This window comes from Pungitius pungitius, chromosome 2, assembly GCF_949316345.1.
Source record: "Pungitius pungitius chromosome 2, fPunPun2.1, whole genome shotgun sequence".
NCBI classification, from domain to species: domain Eukaryota; kingdom Metazoa; phylum Chordata; class Actinopteri; order Perciformes; family Gasterosteidae; genus Pungitius; species Pungitius pungitius.
In genome coordinates, this window is record NC_084901.1 from 21,180,314 (window position 1) to 21,200,116 (window position 19,803).

A 19,803-nucleotide genomic window follows, 5' to 3' on the forward strand; every position below is an offset into this window, starting at 1 on the left:
GAAATATCGATTTCACAATGCTGAAATTATCATTCTCTTTGTCATTAATAATTTGAGAACTGGGATACACAGCTGGGTGGGCAAAGTCAAAGGAGACAAAAGGGATCAAGGTCTCTTTTGTCTTCTTTATGGCCCTGTTTTTCACTGAAAGCGAGGGTTAAGGGTTACTGCTTAGTCAGGATAAGTTAAGAGAGATACTGGTAACCTACAGGAGATATAGTTTACAAAGGAAATGATACACACTCATGTTTACTACTTGAGTTCAAAGCCATATCAATGTGTAAAAGATTCATTTGAATGGTCTAAAGTCTCCCTCTCTCCTGACTCCCATCCCACTTTCATTTAGCAAAGTATCCTTTATTGGTGTCATAAGGCTAATGTTCAGCAGTAAAAAAACCTTTGGTGGATAATATGTTACTAGTCTTGTATTTTATGTGTGTAGTGTTATGACATCAGGGCTCATAAAAATGCAATAAAATGATTTGATTTCACAAAGCCCGACCAGAAGAGGGCAGCATTATTTCATGTGTGAAACTTTTGTGACACTGGTGGCATGAAGATAAAATGTGTAGGATTGGCCAAATACTGTATTTGACACAGAGTTAGCATCTTTAGGATATAATAACACACACACAAAAATCCAGTACTGGAGGGGCAAGGAAAGGCTTTTTGCATCACACCTATTTTAAAATATTTGTTGTATCCTCCATCTATTTTCACCACCACATTCTCATGCTCAGCACTGTCAGCTGTGCTTTTTCTGTGGGTCTCACCAGCTGTAACAGCATCTCCATATGGAATAACTCTTTCTTCCAGTGGGGCTGCTGTTATCTGTGGTGGGACACCTCTCGTCATCGGAAATCTATGTAAAGTTCAGTTCACACAGCTGAATTAAAGAAATAGTTTTGTATACATTACTGATTTATTTCTGCTGTTGTTTTGACGTTTTTGTACTTGTTACTATGCAGCTTGTTCTTCGCAATAAAAATGGATCCCTTATTGTTTAACTGTCTTTCTGTTCCTTCATTGTGCCGTTTGAAGAAAGAAAAACAAATAGACGACATTGACACCTCATCTTTAAATATTGTGTGTGTGACTTCACCAAATGAAAAACAAAACTAACACCAAAGTAAACCATCCTTAATATATTTTATGAATATATTTAAAGTGTAAGGCAAGAAACTTACAAAATTGTAATATTACATTTACTTTCTTTATGTCAACACATTGTATACCACATGTAAACCTATTGAATGCTATTTTCAGTTTCCGTGTTAATAATGAAATGATGAGCGGATTGTTTGGTTGATTTGAATGCAGGTCCATTAAATAGCGTTATTCCACTGGTACCCAGAACCAAGGGAACAGTTTAAAGTCTTAATAACAGTATTGTTTGGACAAAAAAATTAAATAGAAAATATTAGAAAATGTACATTTCGCAGTTTGAGAAAGAGAACAGAAAATGAATGTAGAAACCATTGGGAGTACATCTCAGTGTAAATCGCTAAACACATTTGATATAAAATATATTTTATTATACTATTTAAATTATTTATTATAGTAATACTATCAACATTCGTTAATACTATAAAAAATAAATAATATAATAATTTCGATTTCAGAGTGGGGGAAAAATCGATGAAAGTAAACGTAATTTATTTCTTCAATTTGATTAATTAGGTTGACTGTTTATACCAACAAAACAGAAGACAAAACAATTCATACTATAAATCCTTTCTGCAGCCAAAACTGAACACAACATCGGTTTCATTTTGACCCTTTTGATGTGAGGAATATTGCCAATAAAGCATCTGGAGCTGTCTGTAAATTTAGAATGTTGTGAGTATAAACTACACCATTAGTTAGAGGCCCCGGACTGACGTCATCGTTGACGCTTTTATTGTGAAAAAAAGGGTATTTCCGGTGTGTGCGTGCCTTCTTCACAAGGGTTCTCTAACTGACAGCCGGGGCCGGTAGCTAAGCGAGTTAGCCTAACCGCTTAGAGGAGTTCTCAAGGTTTCACAGCTAGAATTGAGCCTGTAAACCTGTATTCCTTCGAGAACTACGTATTTATGGTAGAGTGTGGTTTCCCCGTCTCACGTTAGTGAACGTCAGCTGAAATAAGGTCCTCCCTGAATAACTGACTTCGCAGTGTGTGGCTAGCTAGCAAAGAAGAGGGTGGGGACAAAAAACTTCTAAAACCTCGCCCAGCGTTTGCTTCATTCCGGCAGGCACCTACTACGTTGGCGGTGTGAAAGTTCCACACCACGACACCAGGTAACAGTTAATTATTCAACGGGAGACGGACACAGCTGTGTCGACTGAGGGCAGAAATCCGCAATCATGTTCCGAAAAAACTTGAAGAAGGACCCCGAGCTGTTCCAGAACGTGTCGGAGGGGCTGCGGCGGCTCTACCGGACCAAACTGTTCCCCCTGGAGGACACGTATCGATTCCACGACTTCCACTCCCCTGCGCTCGAAGATGCCGACTTCGACAACAAACCCATGGTCCTCCTGGTGGGCCAGTACTCCACCGGCAAGACCACCTTCATCCGCCACCTCATGGAACAGGACTTCCCCGGTATGCGGATTGGCCCCGAGCCGACCACGGACTCTTTCATCGCTGTGATGCACGGGGAACAGGACGGGGTGATCCCCGGTAACGCTCTGGTGGTCGACCCCAAGAAGCCATTCCGCAAACTCAACGCCTTCGGCAACGCGTTTCTGAACAGGTAACGTTAAGAGACGGGAGGTCGAGTCGGCGGACTCCATTTAGAGAGCTTATACCGAGCAATGTAACGTTAATTCACTGGGATTACAGCAACCTGAGCAGTTAGGGCCCAGAAGTTATTTGTTCATGTGTGATTGAAATGAATACGTCTGTAAATGTAAAATACAGGTGTGAGTGAAAGACCACTTTACCGCAGCACAGCACGCATTGATTTAAATGGCCTCCTTACGTGTCCTTACACGTACCCACCTCACAGGTAGATGGACGGTTTTTTGTTGCACAATCTTCCCGTGTGTGTGTGTGTGTGTGTGTGTCAAGTCATTCACCTTCCTGAGATAATGTTGGTGTTTACCGTCAATAGTTATGTTGAAGTGCCACTGTGTGTATGACAAAACAAATTTCTAACCCCTGATCCCATTGACAAAGAAGTCCATTCGTGTTGGATTAGATCCTGCCAGTTGACATTGCACCTTGCCCCCTTTGTCCAGGAGCTTCTTACTCAAGGCGCCTCACAGACAGACTGGTGATTAAGCTTTTTTTTGTCCCAATGTGAGTGAGGCCCATTGAAACAAGGAAATAGTTGTCGGTGTTGCTAGGCAATTAGATGACCTTGTCCAGCCCTTGGATATAGGTGCTACAAGTTTTGTACGTTTTGCACTTGGGCACCGAGTTCCATCCATAAGCCTGATGGTCCACAGGTACTGCGGAAACCGCCAGAGCGCTTCCCAAAGTTTTTTATCAACCAATTGGGCCCAGTAATCAGCCTGATGTCAAAGTCTAATGTATATTGATCCTTATGGCCAAACTCTGGTGACTTGCAGGAAGTGTTGCCCACTTTGTACTTTCACTAATGAGTACAAGACTACATGGTTGAAGTGTGGAAATAATAGAAAACAGCTAAATAAAAGCAGAAGAGAAAGTGAAACAAATAAACTGGAGTGTACCCAGAGTGCAAGGTGCGTCACAGTGAGTGCCACGGTGTTTACGGGAAACCTCTTAATCCAATTCATTGTGGGAGTATTGGTGTGATGACATCGGATGGCTGACACCCAATTGCTGCTGGTGTCAGCAATTGGGCGTCAGCCATCCAATGGCTGATGGTGTCACTTCCTGTAAAGGATGTGGGTATATCCCTTCTCCTCTGTGGTCAGTGTGGTGGTGTCACCCTGCACCGGAATAACCAGCAAAACCGATGGACAAAAGAAACACACAACAGACTAACTCACTCTTGTGTTGACGCTTCCCCAGTTAAGCCCATGTCTTATCGTCTATTGCGCTGGTACATAGTACATTAACTTTCTTTTATATAGCGCCTTTCTAGTCTTCTAAAAACATGTACACTCCATGTCAACACTCTTTCATTCTCTCACACACACACACACGTTCACACATGGCAGAGGTTGTGGATCCCTTCCGTCAATTGTTTGGAATGTTTGTTTTATCGTGCATCAGAGCAAATTTCTACTAAACAACATCATCAACTTGGGAAAAGGGAAGTTATGCATGCAGATAACATTTGGTGTTAGACCTCGGGGAACACGATTCACCCCTTTGGAGTTTATTACAGACTTGAGAGGAAACCAGATAAGATTGTGCATAAACAAAGGCTATTGACCACAGTATAGCATCATTTACCGACTGTTGGACGGACTCCTGTGACATCATGGGACTTCATCATGGGCTCTCGTGCGAGTTTAGGCCTGGGTGGCCATCATTAGTTCGGGGGTAAGCTCACCTGATCATACATAACACAATATTTGTACAACAACAGCAAGTGTGTGAGTACATATCGGCCCTAAAACATAAAAAATCCTTTTGTAATGGCACCGATCCCACGGCCGACTTGCAGTCAAAAAAATGTCTATCAAGAAGCTGTTCCAGGAAAACATTTGGATCTCTTGGGTTTTGGACCAGTTTTCCACTTTCCTTTTGAGGGGGGGCAAACAGTATTTAGAGTGGCCTTCAATCAGCCATTTGGTTGACTGAATTGGTTTTATTCATAAAAGTGGATACATATCAAGGATCATAGTGTTAATTAACCGATTTAAGGCAGAGGAGAAAACGCTGTGTCAGAGGAGCACTGACGGCCTTGCTCAGTGGGGTGGATGTCACTGGCCAAGCTTTTTAACCATAGTCATTAAACCTGCCGATTAGCCTTTAACTACCAGCCTTCGGTACGACCTACCCCTTGATACACAGTTATTTATGAAGAGCGTAAACAGAAATCAGTAACCGGATCCACACACTTGTGGCTGATGCGTGGGCTACCTGATGGCCTACTTTTTTTCTTTTTTTTCACTACTTTTCCATTATTTCTGTTTCTAGCTGCCTGGTTTCTCATTGGTATCCATTTAATGTGCTGTGATTTCTACTAAATCCTAAATGATTCTGTAAAATGAACTCCAGATAAACCTGAATATTCTTTTTAGCTTTAGGCTCTTTTTTTAGTTTACACTGTAGCGCAGTCACTCAACCTCAGTGCATTTGTTCTTTCCGTAAGCTATTATTCAGTAAAACCTAGTCAGCAAAGTTTAAGTTCCTCACCGCTCTGACCTGTCCTGCACATGGACTTTTTTTCCAGGACACTGACTCTGCACTTTAGTCGAATCGGGGTACACAGGTGCACATCCTTATAGAGCGCATAACAAATATACACAAGGCCACACTTTTAGATATAGATATGTTTATAATTAATAGAATTCCCCCACATACAAAAGCCTTTAGAGGAAGCCTGAATGGAAAATCTAAACACTTGTAAGCTCCCTGTCCACATCCCAAGTGCAAGCAGCGGCCGCCCTGTTTCCTCTTCTCTACAGGAAGTTGAGGTTTGCGGTGTGACGGAAGGTCATTGGTCAGGAGGTGGGACGAGAGAGGAAGACCCTTTTTCATAAGCTGGAGCCAGACCCCCAGTCACATTAGTACTCTCACCCAGGCCTTCATACCAGAGCGGCAGCCTCACAGAGAAGATGGGTTTCTCACTTTTGTGAGACATATTTGAGCCGCGAGAGGATCTCAGCTGGTTCGTGGCCCTCTGGGCCCCCCGCGCCTGGTACGGTCCTGTTTCTGAGAATTCCAGTTTGAGCACTAGCCTGAAAAATGTTAGTGTGGAAATGGAAAAGCTAAGCCAAAGGTCCAACTGGATATCATGCACCATCAGCTGTGAGAGGCTATGGAAAAACCTGCATGTTTGTTCTCTTTGGCAGTCACTGTTATTGTAATGCAATAGCTTTCATAGGATCCCTATGAAAACCCATCTCTCATATTTCTTTGACTTGATCATTGTCCTTGGATTTTCCTTTTTCCTCCCTGCATGTGGAGTGGGATCTGTTAGGTTTTTGTGGTGTGCGTCTGCCCTATGTGTGGCTGCACCAGGAATGTAAAGGCATGGCTCTCCCAGTCTTATGACCCGGCGCCTCTGAGCTTATGTTGTGAGTATCTGTTCAGATCAAGTGAAATGGAAGCAGAGCGAGAAGTAGTTCTCCAACCTTTTTCGTGTCTAAACAATCACCTTCTTTGTCCTGAATGGGACGCCATTGGGTTATGCAAAACCATTCTTCCTCTCACTGTCTCAAGTGTGTGACTGTCTGTGTGAATGTGTGTGTCTTGGCGCAATAGCTGTTGTAGAGCAACACTCCCCTTTAAAGTTTAAACCCAAGTGTTCCAGCTTAAAGGAGACTATTGTGTAGCGAGTTGGGTTGTGCTGGGAATCATTATTCATAACTTACAATGTATTGTGCCAGTGTTTCTCTAACATTCCTTCATCAGGGGTTACCTCCTACAAGAAACCCCCCACCATTGCAAAATATGAATCCTGTAGTCTAACAATCTTTCTACAGAAAGAGTTCCAGAGAGTCAACAAGAGCTAAAATTATTAATCAACCAATACAATTATTAACCAACATCAAATTAGTGTTATTTTGATAATTATTGAATACATTTATTTTGAGGATTTGCTCACTTTGTCCTTCGTCTTAGGTTTGTACTCGTGGTCGGACGGAGCAAGTCATTTTAAGGCATCTGCCCGGACTTAAGGAAATTCTACATTTCACTATATTCTGACATTTAAGAAACCACATTTAACTATTGTTAGTTGCAGCCCTTGGGTCAATTAATCATAGAGCATCTAATTTGCTCTGGGGGAGGGACTCTTCCTTTGCAACTGGAACCTTTCCATCCACTGCTGCTTTGTGTTCTTAGTGTGACTTGCCAGCAAAGGTAGTCCGCTAACAATTGTTCCAGAGAGGAAGAAGGTCTGTTAAATGCCAAGCTTATGTATAAACACTCAACTCTTTTTGTTTCATCTCTCCCACCCTCCCCCTTTTCCCCATGCCTCTTACTCTCTACCCTCTCATCTCTTTTACTGTCTTTTCCTCCCCCTTTGTGCCCCGCACTTTCCCCCCTCTCATTACTGTGTCTTCTCGGCAGGTTCATGTGTGCCCAGATGCCTAACCCCGTCCTGGAGAGCATCAGTATCATCGACACTCCTGGAATTCTGTCTGGGGAGAAGCAGAGGATAAGCAGAGGTCTGCTTGATGTACACACTCACGCTTTACTCTCACTCTCCTAGTCACTATTACTGTCAGTATTTAAAAGAGGCACACTTTCTCTCTCTCTCTCCTCCAAACCTCAAACAGTGCAATGAAATGCACACAAAGTTAACTCCCAGGAAGTGAAACATTCAGAAAAAAATGCACTTTAACAATGTAATATACTCTTCCTTTCTGAGTTTTGCTCCTGTATTCCTCACTTCTCTGCGAAGTCAACTGCATTAGTCGAGCTTTTAGACCAGTCAAACCTTTTATTTAACTCTCAACATAGAGGTTGTATAAAACCCGGCTGTAGCAAAGCGAGAGGGCACGCAGCACTTTGAAGTTCATTTCCTGTCTGTCTCTACCTGTAGCTTTGCACAGCACCCTCCTTCACATCCCTTTTTGTCTTCAGATTGGCCTGTCGCCAGGTTTTATTTTAAAAGATGGAACAAGCGTGAATATCCTAAAACATTTCTTCACATGACCATGTAATGGTGTTGTATCATTTATCACTTGAATGCGAGTAATTTCCCCGTACTCTGTGGAAATGCATCAATTAATCGTTTCATCCATCTGTCCATGTGCTACAACAACTCTGACCTTCAGGCTCTCTTCAGAATTGCTACGTATACAGTTTTCATTTTTACTTTTGATGATCCTACAAAACTGAGAACCCAGGCAGAAGATAACTGTACAGCTTCTGCTTTTTCTACCTGATCTGAGCCCCTTTTTAAGAGGAAGCACACATACAAGAGTTTTTGTAAAAGGATGTGGCGTCAAATGGCAAACAGTTTCCCAAGACTGCCCCCCCCCCCCCCCCACCGCCTTCTCTGCCTCAGAGAGCTGATGCAGTCAGTAAATCTGCTGTTCATTGAGACCCAGCAAAAACTAAAGGGGAAACAATTCACAGTATATCCACACTAAATTAATTGGCAACTATTTTCACAATTCATCAGTGAAAGAAATTTCAACTGAATTTTTACTGTTTCTTAGTTTTTTGAACGAGGCAAGAAACCAGCCATTTGGAGACATTACTTTTTACGACATTTTATTTAAATTTTCTTAATTGTTATAGAAAAAAGCCAGCAATCAATATAGAAACTAGTTGTCTGACTCTTCATTGAACATATAGTTGCTGCCATGATGAATAGCAGATTAAGGGGACAGAAAGAATATGGGTTGTTGGCAAAGCAATGCAGAGGCCAAACAGGTGACTGTAAACAAACAACCATTTGTGCCAAGAAGAAACAAAGAAAAAAGTGTCTGTATGAATGAAAAGGGGCTCATATCAAGGTAACTCCGTCCTAAAAGAGGTGAAGCAAACCAAATCTGGTACCTCATTCCCCTGTTTTGTTTCCGTACATACATGGTTTACTGTGGAGAACCGAACAAAGACACAGGGCTCTTTCTTTCTCTTTCTCTCTCGCTCGTTATTGTGTTAACTGTTTCTATATAAACAGATAAAATACTGTACTTCCCAGACATACTGTACTCGCTGTGTCATGTGTAAACAGGACCGACGAAGGTGTGACGGGCATGTATGACAGTCAGTACAGCCTTTGCGTTTAGAGACAATGAATATGTGATTTAAAATGCTTTTTATTATGGATTTATTTTGATGAGGTCAGTATGGAAGTGTAGCTCAGAGCTTGTTCCTCAGTGAACCTCAAAATGCCCAAAAACATATAACAAAACTGATTATTGCAGAACTCATTGTCGTCTTTCCGATAATTGTTGCTCATGACTCGACACTGACAGATTTAAACGGCAAGCTTAGACGCTAATTTGAAACTTTTAGAACCTGTACCTTTTTTTTGTTTTCTCTGGAAAGTGGCAGTTACATTTTGACCCCCCCCCCCCCCCCCCCAACTCTTAGCTGTTCTTTACCGCTTACTCCCAAACTAGTTAAGAAATCAACAGATTTGAATAAAAATAATTTGAATAAGAAAAAATGGTTCAGGTTGATATTTCCACATCTGTGCTCTCTGTCAATGATTGGCACACGATTATGAGGCCAGATTTACCACAAGGGCGTGAGCGGATCCCTGTACGTCTGTACACGAGGCAAAGGACAGTTGTCAATGCAATGTGCTATAAGTGAGTCTAAGCATGAGCAGCTGTCCCTCCGTGTGATTCCTCGACCCATGTAGTAAAAACAGACTTGAGAGAAGGAGCAAATGTCCTCTGCAAGCTCCCACTGGGATCCTGGACTTAAAATATTCCCCATTTTATCCCCCTCTGCTTTCCCATGTGATTATGGGCACAAACAGCTCTCTCTGTCTCTATCTCTGTCTCAGCCCCCCAACCTTGTTTTTATCTCTGCATATTGCAGGCCCATTGCGCCCATCTACTTTATCGCTATCTCTTTTGTATACATGTGCTCAGACACGAACAAGCGCCAGCCATGTGGGAATGCATGTGCAGCAGATCTACCGCTGATTGTGCAAGTGCCAAAATGAGCTTTTAGAGCAGCTGCATTCTTCTCTGATCAGATGACACATGGACTCTAATCGGAACCATAATTCTCTCCTCCTCGCTCCCCCCAAGGCAAAGTACAGCTCAATGGAAAAAGACCTGTTTTACGACATTTGATTTAGTCCCCTGGTTTTTCAGATGGCCAGAGGAAGTGAGTAGTGCATTGAGTTTCTGGAGCCCTGCTCCGACGCAGCAGCTTTTGTTGATCAATGATGCTGCATATTATATTACTTCCTGTCTTTCGCTTACTCTCTTGCTTAATTTCTCTTTGCTATCATGACTATAAAGCTGGTTTCTTATAAGAAACATTGCTGGAAAAACTGTCCCGAAAGATAAATAAATGAATTCCTAATACATTGAGATGGGAGACTTTCCGCATGGACTTCAAACGTCTTTACCTTTCATACGCCTGTCCTGGCAGTTAATAGGTAACCAGGGAGAAAATGTTCCGCCTCATTTAAAGCTCTTATCTAAACAGTAGTAGTGGATCTACATGACTTACATGGAATCTAAATGGAAAACTCACCATTTATTTACAGATTGGAGCCGTTGAGCTCTTTTGTCCAGTGTAACTGTTTACAGAAACACTTTCTCTAAACCACGATGGTCAGTTTGTTCAATACCCAAAGAATTCTATTCAAGTATTTGCTTCAGTAGTTGACGCGATACAGCAAGCTAAATCCAAATGCTACACAACCTCACTCCCCATGTCAAGTCATGCAGGATTGTTTAGAACAAACATCTGATGGTTGTTCCCAGCCTGAATACATACAAAATGTATTCATTCTGACTTCCTGTCAGTTGTTCAGATTGGAGGAAGAAAATCCAGAGAATGAACATTGCAGAGCCCGTCTTTAATCGTCTGGTCTTTTTTTTTTTTTTAACTCTCCAGGTTACGACTTTGCCGCAGTGCTGGAGTGGTTTGCGGAGCGCGTGGACCGCATCATCCTCCTGTTCGACGCCCACAAGTTGGACATCTCTGACGAGTTCTCCGAGGTCATCCGCGCTCTCAAAAACCACGAGGACAAAATGCGCGTGGTGCTGAACAAGGCGGACCAGATCAGCACCCAGCAGCTGATGAGGGTCTACGGAGCACTGATGTGGTCTTTAGGAAAAATCATCAACACACCTGAGGTAAAAAGCATTTATTTTCTCTGTTTCAGTTTTGTGATCTACAGAATTCAATTAAAATGCACAGCGTTTCAATCCAATTTGACTAGTGTCTTTGCTTATTTGGACGGAGGTCACTTAACAGTAATTGAAAAGTGACAGGTTTTAACATGGTTCTAGCTAATGTTCTCAGTTTGTAATGTTAAAAAAAAAGAATGTGAAAACATATCAGGTGACCGAGCTTGTGTTAGGATTTTTACCTCACTTTTTTGTTAATGTTTGATCCAGGGCCATATTCATAAACCGATCCAGAAGATAACCTTTGGACCATGTTTGAGAATAATTCATTGACTTTGAGAGTGAGACTGAAACATCTTAAGTAAACCTCATAGTTCTGTATAACTCTGTGGATGTGACTCAAATCCCTTTGGGTGTGGGCAGTTCAGTGTGACCGGATGAACATCGGACGTTAAAGGAGGTTAACGTGTGCAAACTGTGCTCCAGGTGGTGCGCGTGTACATCGGATCGTTCTGGGCTCAGCCCCTGTTGGTCCCAGACAACAGGAAGCTGTTTGAGGCAGAGGAGCAGGACCTGTTCTTGGACATCCAGTCGCTGCCACGTAATGCAGCTCTACGCAAACTCAATGACCTCATCAAACGAGCCCGGCTCGCCAAGGTCAGCATGACAAGGACATTTTGCCCTCCAGATGATTCTTTTAAAAAAAAATATTATAGTATGCATGCCAGAAAACGTACTGTTGACCCTCTTGCTCATCTATATAATATTTGTGAGTCACTGAGCTGACTGAGGTCTCATCGGCTTAGTGCAGGTCATGTATGCTTTGCTAAGCAGAGGATTGTGAGTGTCACAATGACCCAAAATGCATAATGCAGGAAGTGAACGTATGCAGTAGTGCCTCCTGTTGTCTTTGGCAAACTGACTTTGTATAGGGACTAAATACCATATCTAAATACTAACTGGAATGATGGTATGGGCTTTTTTAAGACTAATGTCATGGTAGTTCATTGAAAACGCTTGACCCACAGTCAGACATTGCCATCTTAAGTTCCATGCTGATAGAGTGAAACTTGATTTCAACTTTGCCTCTAGTTCTGTATCATTCTCACATCAGCACCCTGAGGGGGATTGCCCCCCAAAAATGCCCTGTTTTATGCAATGTTTGTGTTCAGGAAGAAGTGAGTACAATCTTATGTCTGAGATTATTTTGATGAGCCACATAAGTGATGAGGTTTATTTTGTCACTTCTGCTACTAGTCTTTATGGATAGATTTAAAACTAAACTAAACCCCTTTAGATGCGCATGAAATACTAAATATTTTAAAGAAATACCTACGCCTAATATTGATTCCATTCAGTTATATTTTCTGTAGATTTTACGTTCTGTCCACAGTTGCATACACAACTGATTGCCTTCCAGACTTCACAATCAGACTCTGTTCATATGTCATTCTTCACGGGGAAAGCTTGAACATCAAAGTTTTTAATAGAGTAACCTCAAATAGTCTATAATGTAGATCTTAAATTTGAGTGTAAAATCTACACTATTTTGAACTCTGTTATTTCCTTATTGGTGTCTAGGTACAGGCCTACATTATCAGCTCTCTAAAGAAAGATATGCCGGCTGTGTTTGGGAAGGAATCCAAGAAGAAGGAACTGATAGCCAACCTGGGGGAGATCTACCACAGGATTGAAAAGGAGCACCAGATCTCCCCTGGAGATTTCCCCAAACTCACAAAGATGCAGGTATGGTTGAGATAAATTCAGCATCCTACACAGAAGGTGGGGGTGTAGCATTCCGTGCAGGTTGAAGACCAACATGCATGTCTTTAAGCCCAGAAACTGCTCTTTCTGGTTGGGGAGGTCTTACAATGTCCCTTTACCCTAAAAGGGGGTCCTGACAGGTTAAGGCACCGGTTGCCAAGTGTTTTCTAACAGTTTTCCTGTGACAGCTGCAGTGTATTTTTGAAAAGACTGTACACATGTAACGAGAAGAAAATGACACGAGTCGCTGGAAATGAAGACTACTTTTTTTTTTTAAACATCATTCGTACAACAGCATGCGGATAGCAGTATTACACTATTACATATTTGATGAAAGAAATACTTTGTTTCCATCCAACTATTCAGAAGAGTAGAATGACCTTCCCACCTGTACTTTCTTTACATCTCTGCCCTTCTTTCCTGTCCTTGGCCTCCAGGACCAAGACGGAGATGAGATTTATTTATCTTTGTTTGTCAGGAAATCCTGCTTCTTGTATGCTGCACCCATTGGTGACCATTGAAGACTGATCTATTTCTATCACCAATTCCTGTTTTCTCCCCCCTCCCGACCCTCTAATTATTTTAGGAGCAATTGAACGGCCAGGACTTCACTAAGTTTGCAGTATTGAAGCCCAAGCTGTTGGAGGCCGTGGAGGACATGCTGGCTAACGACATTGCTCGCCTCATGGCCATGGTGCGCCAGGAGGAGGCTTCCATGCCCAGCCAGTCTGTCAAGGGTGGAGCTTTCGAGGGAACCAGGAATGGGCCCTTCGGTCATGGCTACGGCGAGGGGGCCAGCGAAGGCATCGACGAGCTGGAGTGGGTGGTGGGTCGCGACAAGCCCACGTACGACGAGATCTTCTACACCCTCTCTCCAATCAACGGCAAAGTGTCCGGCGCCGCAGCCAAGAAGGAGATGCTGAAGTCCAAGCTGCCCAACACGGTCTTGGGAAAAATCTGGAAGCTGGCGGACGTGGATAAAGACGGCCTTCTCGATGACGAGGAGTTTGCCCTGGCCAACCACCTGATCAAAGTGAAGCTGGAGGGCCACGAGCTGCCGCCAACGCTCCCGGGACACCTCGTGCCCCCCTCCAAACGCGGGATGGTCACGGAGGACTAGCAGGGGAGAACCGAGCGGAAGGGAGGGGGCGGCTTGGAGGCCAGCCGTGTCAACGCTTTGCATCATCTTCAGGACTCTTCAGACCAAAGTCCGGCCACAAGCATGAACGCCGTCGCCCTCATCGTGCCGTGAGCCTCCAGGCTATTTGACACACCATGTGATCGCTTTCACCAGAGAGAGACTGGAGGGGTTCCGGGGGGAGGGAGGTGGGCGGGAGGGCCGTCTTTGTGCATTAGGGGATAATGTTTAGTTATGTTAGAAATCCATTGGGGGGGGGTCATGGACGGATTTGTCTATTAAGCATTCAGTCAATAATATTATATGTTGATCCAAAGAAATATAGTTTTTTTTTTTCCATTTGGAGAGTGAAAGAGGAAATAAATCAAAATAGTTGTTATAATTGTTTTATCTATATTTTTGTATTTCCTGACTTAACTTTGACTCTTTCCAAATGCTTCCCTTTTTATTATTTTGCCAGATAAATAAAAAGGATTACTGTACCATCTGACTCGTGGTAACGTGGGTTTTTATTGAAGCGTTCTGTGATATACAACATTGAGCAGAGCTCTAAGGGTCATTTCAAGGACTGTCTGATCAAGTAAGTTTAATTAAAATATGCTCTTGTATACTGCCCTCTGTAGGCGTCATTGACAGCATTGCCTCAACATATGAGGACGTTTGTCGATCATATTTTTGAGGGGATATTGAAATGACTGGCGGTGCAAGAGGCATGCGATCTTCTCCGGAGAATTTTAAGGACACGTGGAGGCCATTTACAGAGTTAGAAATGCAATCCAGGCTCGAGCAGATGAGCACAAATACCAAAACAAAGACAGGAAGCGGTAGTTTTGTTAGTCATTCCAGGTAGCTGGCTGCATGTAACTTCTCTTCACATTGCGGTTACTCACCCAAACATTGGCCAGTTTAACTCTGCTCTGAGGAGTGTTTGCATAATTCAAATAGGATGTACGTGTAAGACTCTGAAATGTAAATCAGATGCACCTCAATGGTGGATTTGAAGAAATCTTGTTGCTCAAAGGGCCCAAAATGTTCACACTAAATCTATAACTCCAATTCTCTTTACATTTCCACATATATATCTTTTAGCTTTAGAACATCACCCATTTAGTTTCTGAATGTGTGACAAGAGCACCAAACCTTTAAAGAAACACGTGTGTCATTTTCCTGTTGCACTCTTAGTGAACTCACTCTGCTTTCCATGGAGGACCTTCTCACATGGCCTCATTGGAATATCAGTCAGAATCTGGAACTCATGATGACCAGCGGCGCTCTCGACGATTACAAATATTGTTCTTCAATAAACTTATCAGATCCAATTCTAACCCAATATATAGATCTGTCCTCGCAGGCTGTTACGAAACCAATGGTCATTTGGTCACTTCCCCCACGGCCCTTTGTGAACTCTAGAAACCTCTAGTCCGTTTTGAAAAGCACTAGTGCTGACAGCATTAGATTATTCACAGCTTGCAGTAGCTCTGTGATGGGGATGGGGATGGGGGGAGGGGGGGTGCTTTTGTTCTGGTATGATAATATATTGACAGCGGGCTGCTTGAATGCCCACAGTGGTGTGAAAGGACTGTACGTGCCTGCGTGTTTGGATAGCTGTCCCACTCCTCCGCTGTATATCGCTCCTTTACACAGTTTCCTTTTTCCTGTCGTCCTCCGTTAGGACATCGCTATCTTCCCCTGTTTTGCCCGTCCTTTTCTTCCCCATGTTTATGGAGAGACTCTTTTCCACAAAAGTTTCTTTGTTTTTTCATCCGTATCACCCCGCCCCCCCACCTTCTTTTCTTAACTCCCACCACCCCCTCCCTCAATAGTGTTTGGAGTCCCATTTGTCACTTGTACCCCTAAGTATAAACCCCTTGGCCCTCTGACACACTGACCCCTGCAGACTGCGGAGTGGGCCGGGCTTATACAACACCGTCGTGTGGAGGGAGTGCTGCTCGTCGGAGGCAGGTGAGGAATGAAGCACCTGTGTGTGTGTGTGTGTCTGTGTGTGTGTGTGTGTGTGTGTGTGTGTGTGTGTGTGTGTGTGTGTGTGTGTGTGTGTGTGTGTGTGTGTGTGTGTATGAGTACGGTGGAATCCGAGTGCAACTGTGGGTGGAACCTTATTAAACAATGTCTATTCTTGATGCTTTTAATTGGACATGAAGGATTCAGCTGCGTCTCTCTGTGGTTTGAAAACACGTGTCACTCATTCCAGCGCCGCGCAATGACCCACATTCGTAACACAATGTCTTTCATACACCAAAGGTAAATACCACACAAAGTCAGTGAATTGAAAGGACAGGGATTTATTTTTTGAAAATGAAAAAGAGCAGCATTTCAATTGACATCCATGTTTTCAATGAGTGCCTCAAGAATCCGCAGCACCGTTTCACATTTCTAGGGAACACGAGGATGAAAGAGGCAATCAACGAAGGGAGAAGAGATAAGTGCTGAGCAGGAGTCTGATAACCAGCAAGACATTGACCCTGTTGGAGTGGAGATGGTGGCTGAGGCTTTACAGCATTACAGCAAAGTTACCACAGGTCTGTTTGCATCGAATGCCTCGGATCTATTTGAAGAGCAGATGTTGAAAAACATCACGAGACAACAATCACTGACTATTGACTATTGCACCTGTATTGACTTTCCACTCAAGCAATCAATCTGTCTGCAACGAATCCTCCGTGCGAGTCTGGTCCAGTGGCGATTCGCTGTGTTTGAAAGCCCAGAAGGCTTCGTGAGGTAGGCCTGAAATGCAGTTTGTGGCTGCGTGGCTCTTTTTCTTTTTTTGCCTCCAGTTGGGTTGTTTGTCGGTTCAGATCCTCCTCCGGGTCATTTCGCGTTCATTTGCTTCAGTCTCAGCGCGGCCGAGGCGCTCCAAACATCTCCTGCGAGGCGTAGGTGATGTAGAGGAAGCCGTCGGTGTCGCTGTGGTGGGAATAAACCTCCCCCATGCTGGAGGACATGCAGGACATGCTCTTCTCCGCCACCAGCAGAAACAAAGCCTGGGTGGAGTCCAATGAAATCTTATTCCTGAAAGAAAAGGAGAAGCAGTCGGAGGTGGATGAAGGATGGAAAAACAACCCTATTTTTGGGGCACAGGAGGAGAGAGCACAAGGGAGGCGGGCGGGGAACAATGACAAATCTGACAGGTCGGGGGAGAAAGTGCAGAGAGGGGAGGGTTGGATCGACAAGAAGAAGGCTGAAAAAGTTGCTTTAGGAGTGAGTAGGAGAAAGTCTGTTGGAGTCCCGAATGGTTTACCTGAGCAGACAGAGGAACTGGCCCAAGGTGAGCTCGAAGGGAACCAGGAACTTGGTTTTGTCCATCAGGGGGAGAGTCTTTTCACGGATGTAACGTTCAACAATCACCTATAAGCGCCAAAACATGGCTGGGGTCAGCTGGTGGGAAACGCATGATCAAGTGCTTGTTGGTAATGAAAATCCAACTTACGGGCAGTTTGTTGGGGAATTTAGTCCTAATGGTGCACACTTCATCCTTTCTCGTTTCTAAAAACAGACAGACAGGGTTGTTTTGTGCATGACACAAGGAATGTGACTTAAACGTTCCAAGACAAGCGCAAAATCTGACTTACCGAGGCATTTCCTCTGCTTAAAGGGCATCATCTCCATGGATTTCTCGAAGGGAGCCATGTCTGTTTGTGGGTCGGGGCGGTTCACTGAGGACCGGTAGGCGATGGAGGCGGCGCGGCGTTCTCGCCCGGGCTGACGTGGAGTCCCCTCGGGTGGAAGTCAGTAAACCCCGCTGTGCTGCTCACAGCGCCGCTGTTTTATAGAAGACGCAGCGGGGAGGAGTCCAAATGTGACACAAAACACACGATCAAAGGCACGCTCCCGGTCCTGGTGGGCAGTGTGTGTGGCTGCAGATTCACGTGTGCTGGTTATCTCACTGGGCATTCTCACATCTGCTGGTGAAATTGGGTGCTGCTGTTCTAGGACACAGTCGCCCAGACGGGAGCGTGATGAGGGCCTCGCAACATGTGAGGAGCCTAAACGCCACATGATGTTTGTGATTCGGAGACCAATGGGACCCCAAGAGCTACCTGCTGCCACTTTTATACTGAGATCTCACTGCTCTGACCTTTGACCTCGCTGTATAATAGCCATGTGATTCTGGGAAAGAATCTCTAAACTGTAATAAGATGTAAATATCTTTTGTTTTTTCTAATTTATAAATATTTATTGACTCCCCATTAATATAATTACTGTTCTAATTAAGTCTGTTCCGCAGTGGTGGAAAGTAACTAACATCGTATTTGCTAACGATGCTTTACTTAGTTTTTACTTTAACTGAGTACTTGCATTGTCCTCCGCTTAATATTTTGGAGGAAATAGCTACTACTTCACTACTAACCACATTGACCTGGTAACTTTGGTTACTATGGTTCAGATTCATATAATAAAAACAGTCAACACATATTTTGATGTGATATTTTATGGATTAATTACCAAGCAGCCCAGCAGATTAATTATATAGAACAATTTACCAACTTACCACCTTCAAAAATAGGTCATCACCCGAAACATTTTTTAAAATTATTTTTAAATGGGTCATTCTGCATAAGGAGTACTTTCAGTTTTGTTCTTTGGTTGGTACATGGTATTTTGTTGCTAATCCTGTTTTGGTCTTCCTAAGAAAACTTTTGAATTATGACCTAAGCAAAGGACCTGACTATGTGCCGATAAACATCATGTGATGTGGTACAAAGCTTCAGGAGAAGCTGCTGAGTGGACCTCGAGTTGAATGATGCAAGGTACATGTATTAATTAATCCGTAAAGTATAGAGTATGTAAAACTAGATATGTAAATCATTGCAGGAAAACAAAAAAGGGACATAAACCCTGTTGTGGATGAAGGTTACCCTCTGCTGGTGGAAATGTGGCACTAGAGCATAGTGCAATGCACCTGTCATAATTCAGAATACAGACCCACAACTGGCAGAGATTGTTCAAATTGAAGACTGTGCTTTCGGGGGGTTTCGAAACATTTTCCTATTTATCAATGGAAATAATGTAAATAAAAATACTATCCAGTTTGTCACAAAAATATCAGAAATTATGGTAATTATTATTACAACAACAGCTGCAAGATAATAATAGTCCACTATTTTTTCATCTTACATTTGAGATGGCTCCAGGCATTCCAGAATACAGGGCTGCTGTTAATTTGATGAAACAGAGCTTCATTTTACACCATTTGCATACAACTTAACACATTTTAACCGTTCAGGGGTCACATGATAAAAGAAATCATTGCATTGAATTTGTGCAGCCAAGAGGCCTCACACATAGCAGACACTTTAACTTCTTCATTGGCAACAAAGAAGAAAAAAAAGTGCTCTGGTTACAAACCCTGATAAACTTTCTGAGGTTTTAGTGCAAAATGTACAAAATTACTTCAGAGCTTGACGACGTCGCTCCGTTAACCCGCCGCCTTCGCGGGAACCGTATAGGAATCCGAATATGCGTCATCCGCCACCCTGAACCACGGAGCCCGAGTTAGACGAGCGTGGATCTTTTCGAAAAAACTTCCTTGTCCAATCGGTGTGCAGCTCGGGTGCAGCGGCTCCTCCCCCCCCCCCCCTACGGCCCCCACTCCTCCACCCCCCGCCTTCCCCCGCATGCAGCACGTTATCTCCCTCCGTCAGTCTGTTGCATTGTCTCATTGGGGACGCCGCGTACAGGAGTCCAGCGCCATGGTAACTCCACCGGACCGGGAGGCGTATTAGTGGTGACATCACGAACCGGTCGTGTCAAACAGGAGGACGGAGGGCGCGCGGCTCGTGGATGTCCAGTCAGCGTGCCGGTGGATTCCTTGATAGAGATCTCGTGCCAGAGGTGCCGTAGGCTGCATGGCACGTTAGTGATGGTGATTGTATTTTAGCGTATTGCGTTAACTCAAGCGGCCACTATGTTGCAATCGCTCGTCCGCGCCGCCGGTGCTCGACCCGAAGCTGCCCCGTAAGCCCAGCGAATCCTCGGGTCGATTGCGCGGCAACTGAGCGGTGGTCAGCGGTGCGCGCCGG

The 19,803-nt window shown here is 43.8% G+C and overlaps 2 protein-coding genes across 2 annotated transcripts; one reads left to right on the plus strand and one right to left on the minus strand.

The window, feature by feature from the left end:
• The first annotated feature begins 1,933 nt into the window (after window positions 1-1,933).
• Window positions 1,934-14,255, plus strand: ehd1a (EH-domain containing 1a). The gene is made up of 6 exons (XM_037462138.2): window positions 1,934-2,732; window positions 7,157-7,254; window positions 10,628-10,869; window positions 11,350-11,520; window positions 12,445-12,609; window positions 13,214-14,255. The coding sequence occupies exons 1-6, from the start codon at window positions 2,344-2,346 to the stop codon at window positions 13,745-13,747; spliced, it is 1,599 nt and encodes a 532-aa protein (XP_037318035.1). The 5' UTR covers window positions 1,934-2,343; the 3' UTR covers window positions 13,748-14,255.
• Window positions 14,256-16,058: 1,803 nt separating this feature from the next.
• map1lc3cl (microtubule-associated protein 1 light chain 3 gamma, like) lies at window positions 16,059-19,300 on the minus strand. Its single transcript, XM_037462166.2, has 5 exons — window positions 19,175-19,300; window positions 17,353-17,542; window positions 17,211-17,266; window positions 17,022-17,128; window positions 16,059-16,792 (listed from the first exon to the last, which is right to left on the minus strand). Exons 2-5 carry the CDS (start codon window positions 17,408-17,410, stop codon window positions 16,618-16,620), a joined length of 396 nt encoding a protein of 131 aa, XP_037318063.1. The 5' UTR covers window positions 17,411-17,542; window positions 19,175-19,300; the 3' UTR covers window positions 16,059-16,617.
• Between the last annotated feature and the right edge of the window lie 503 nt (window positions 19,301-19,803).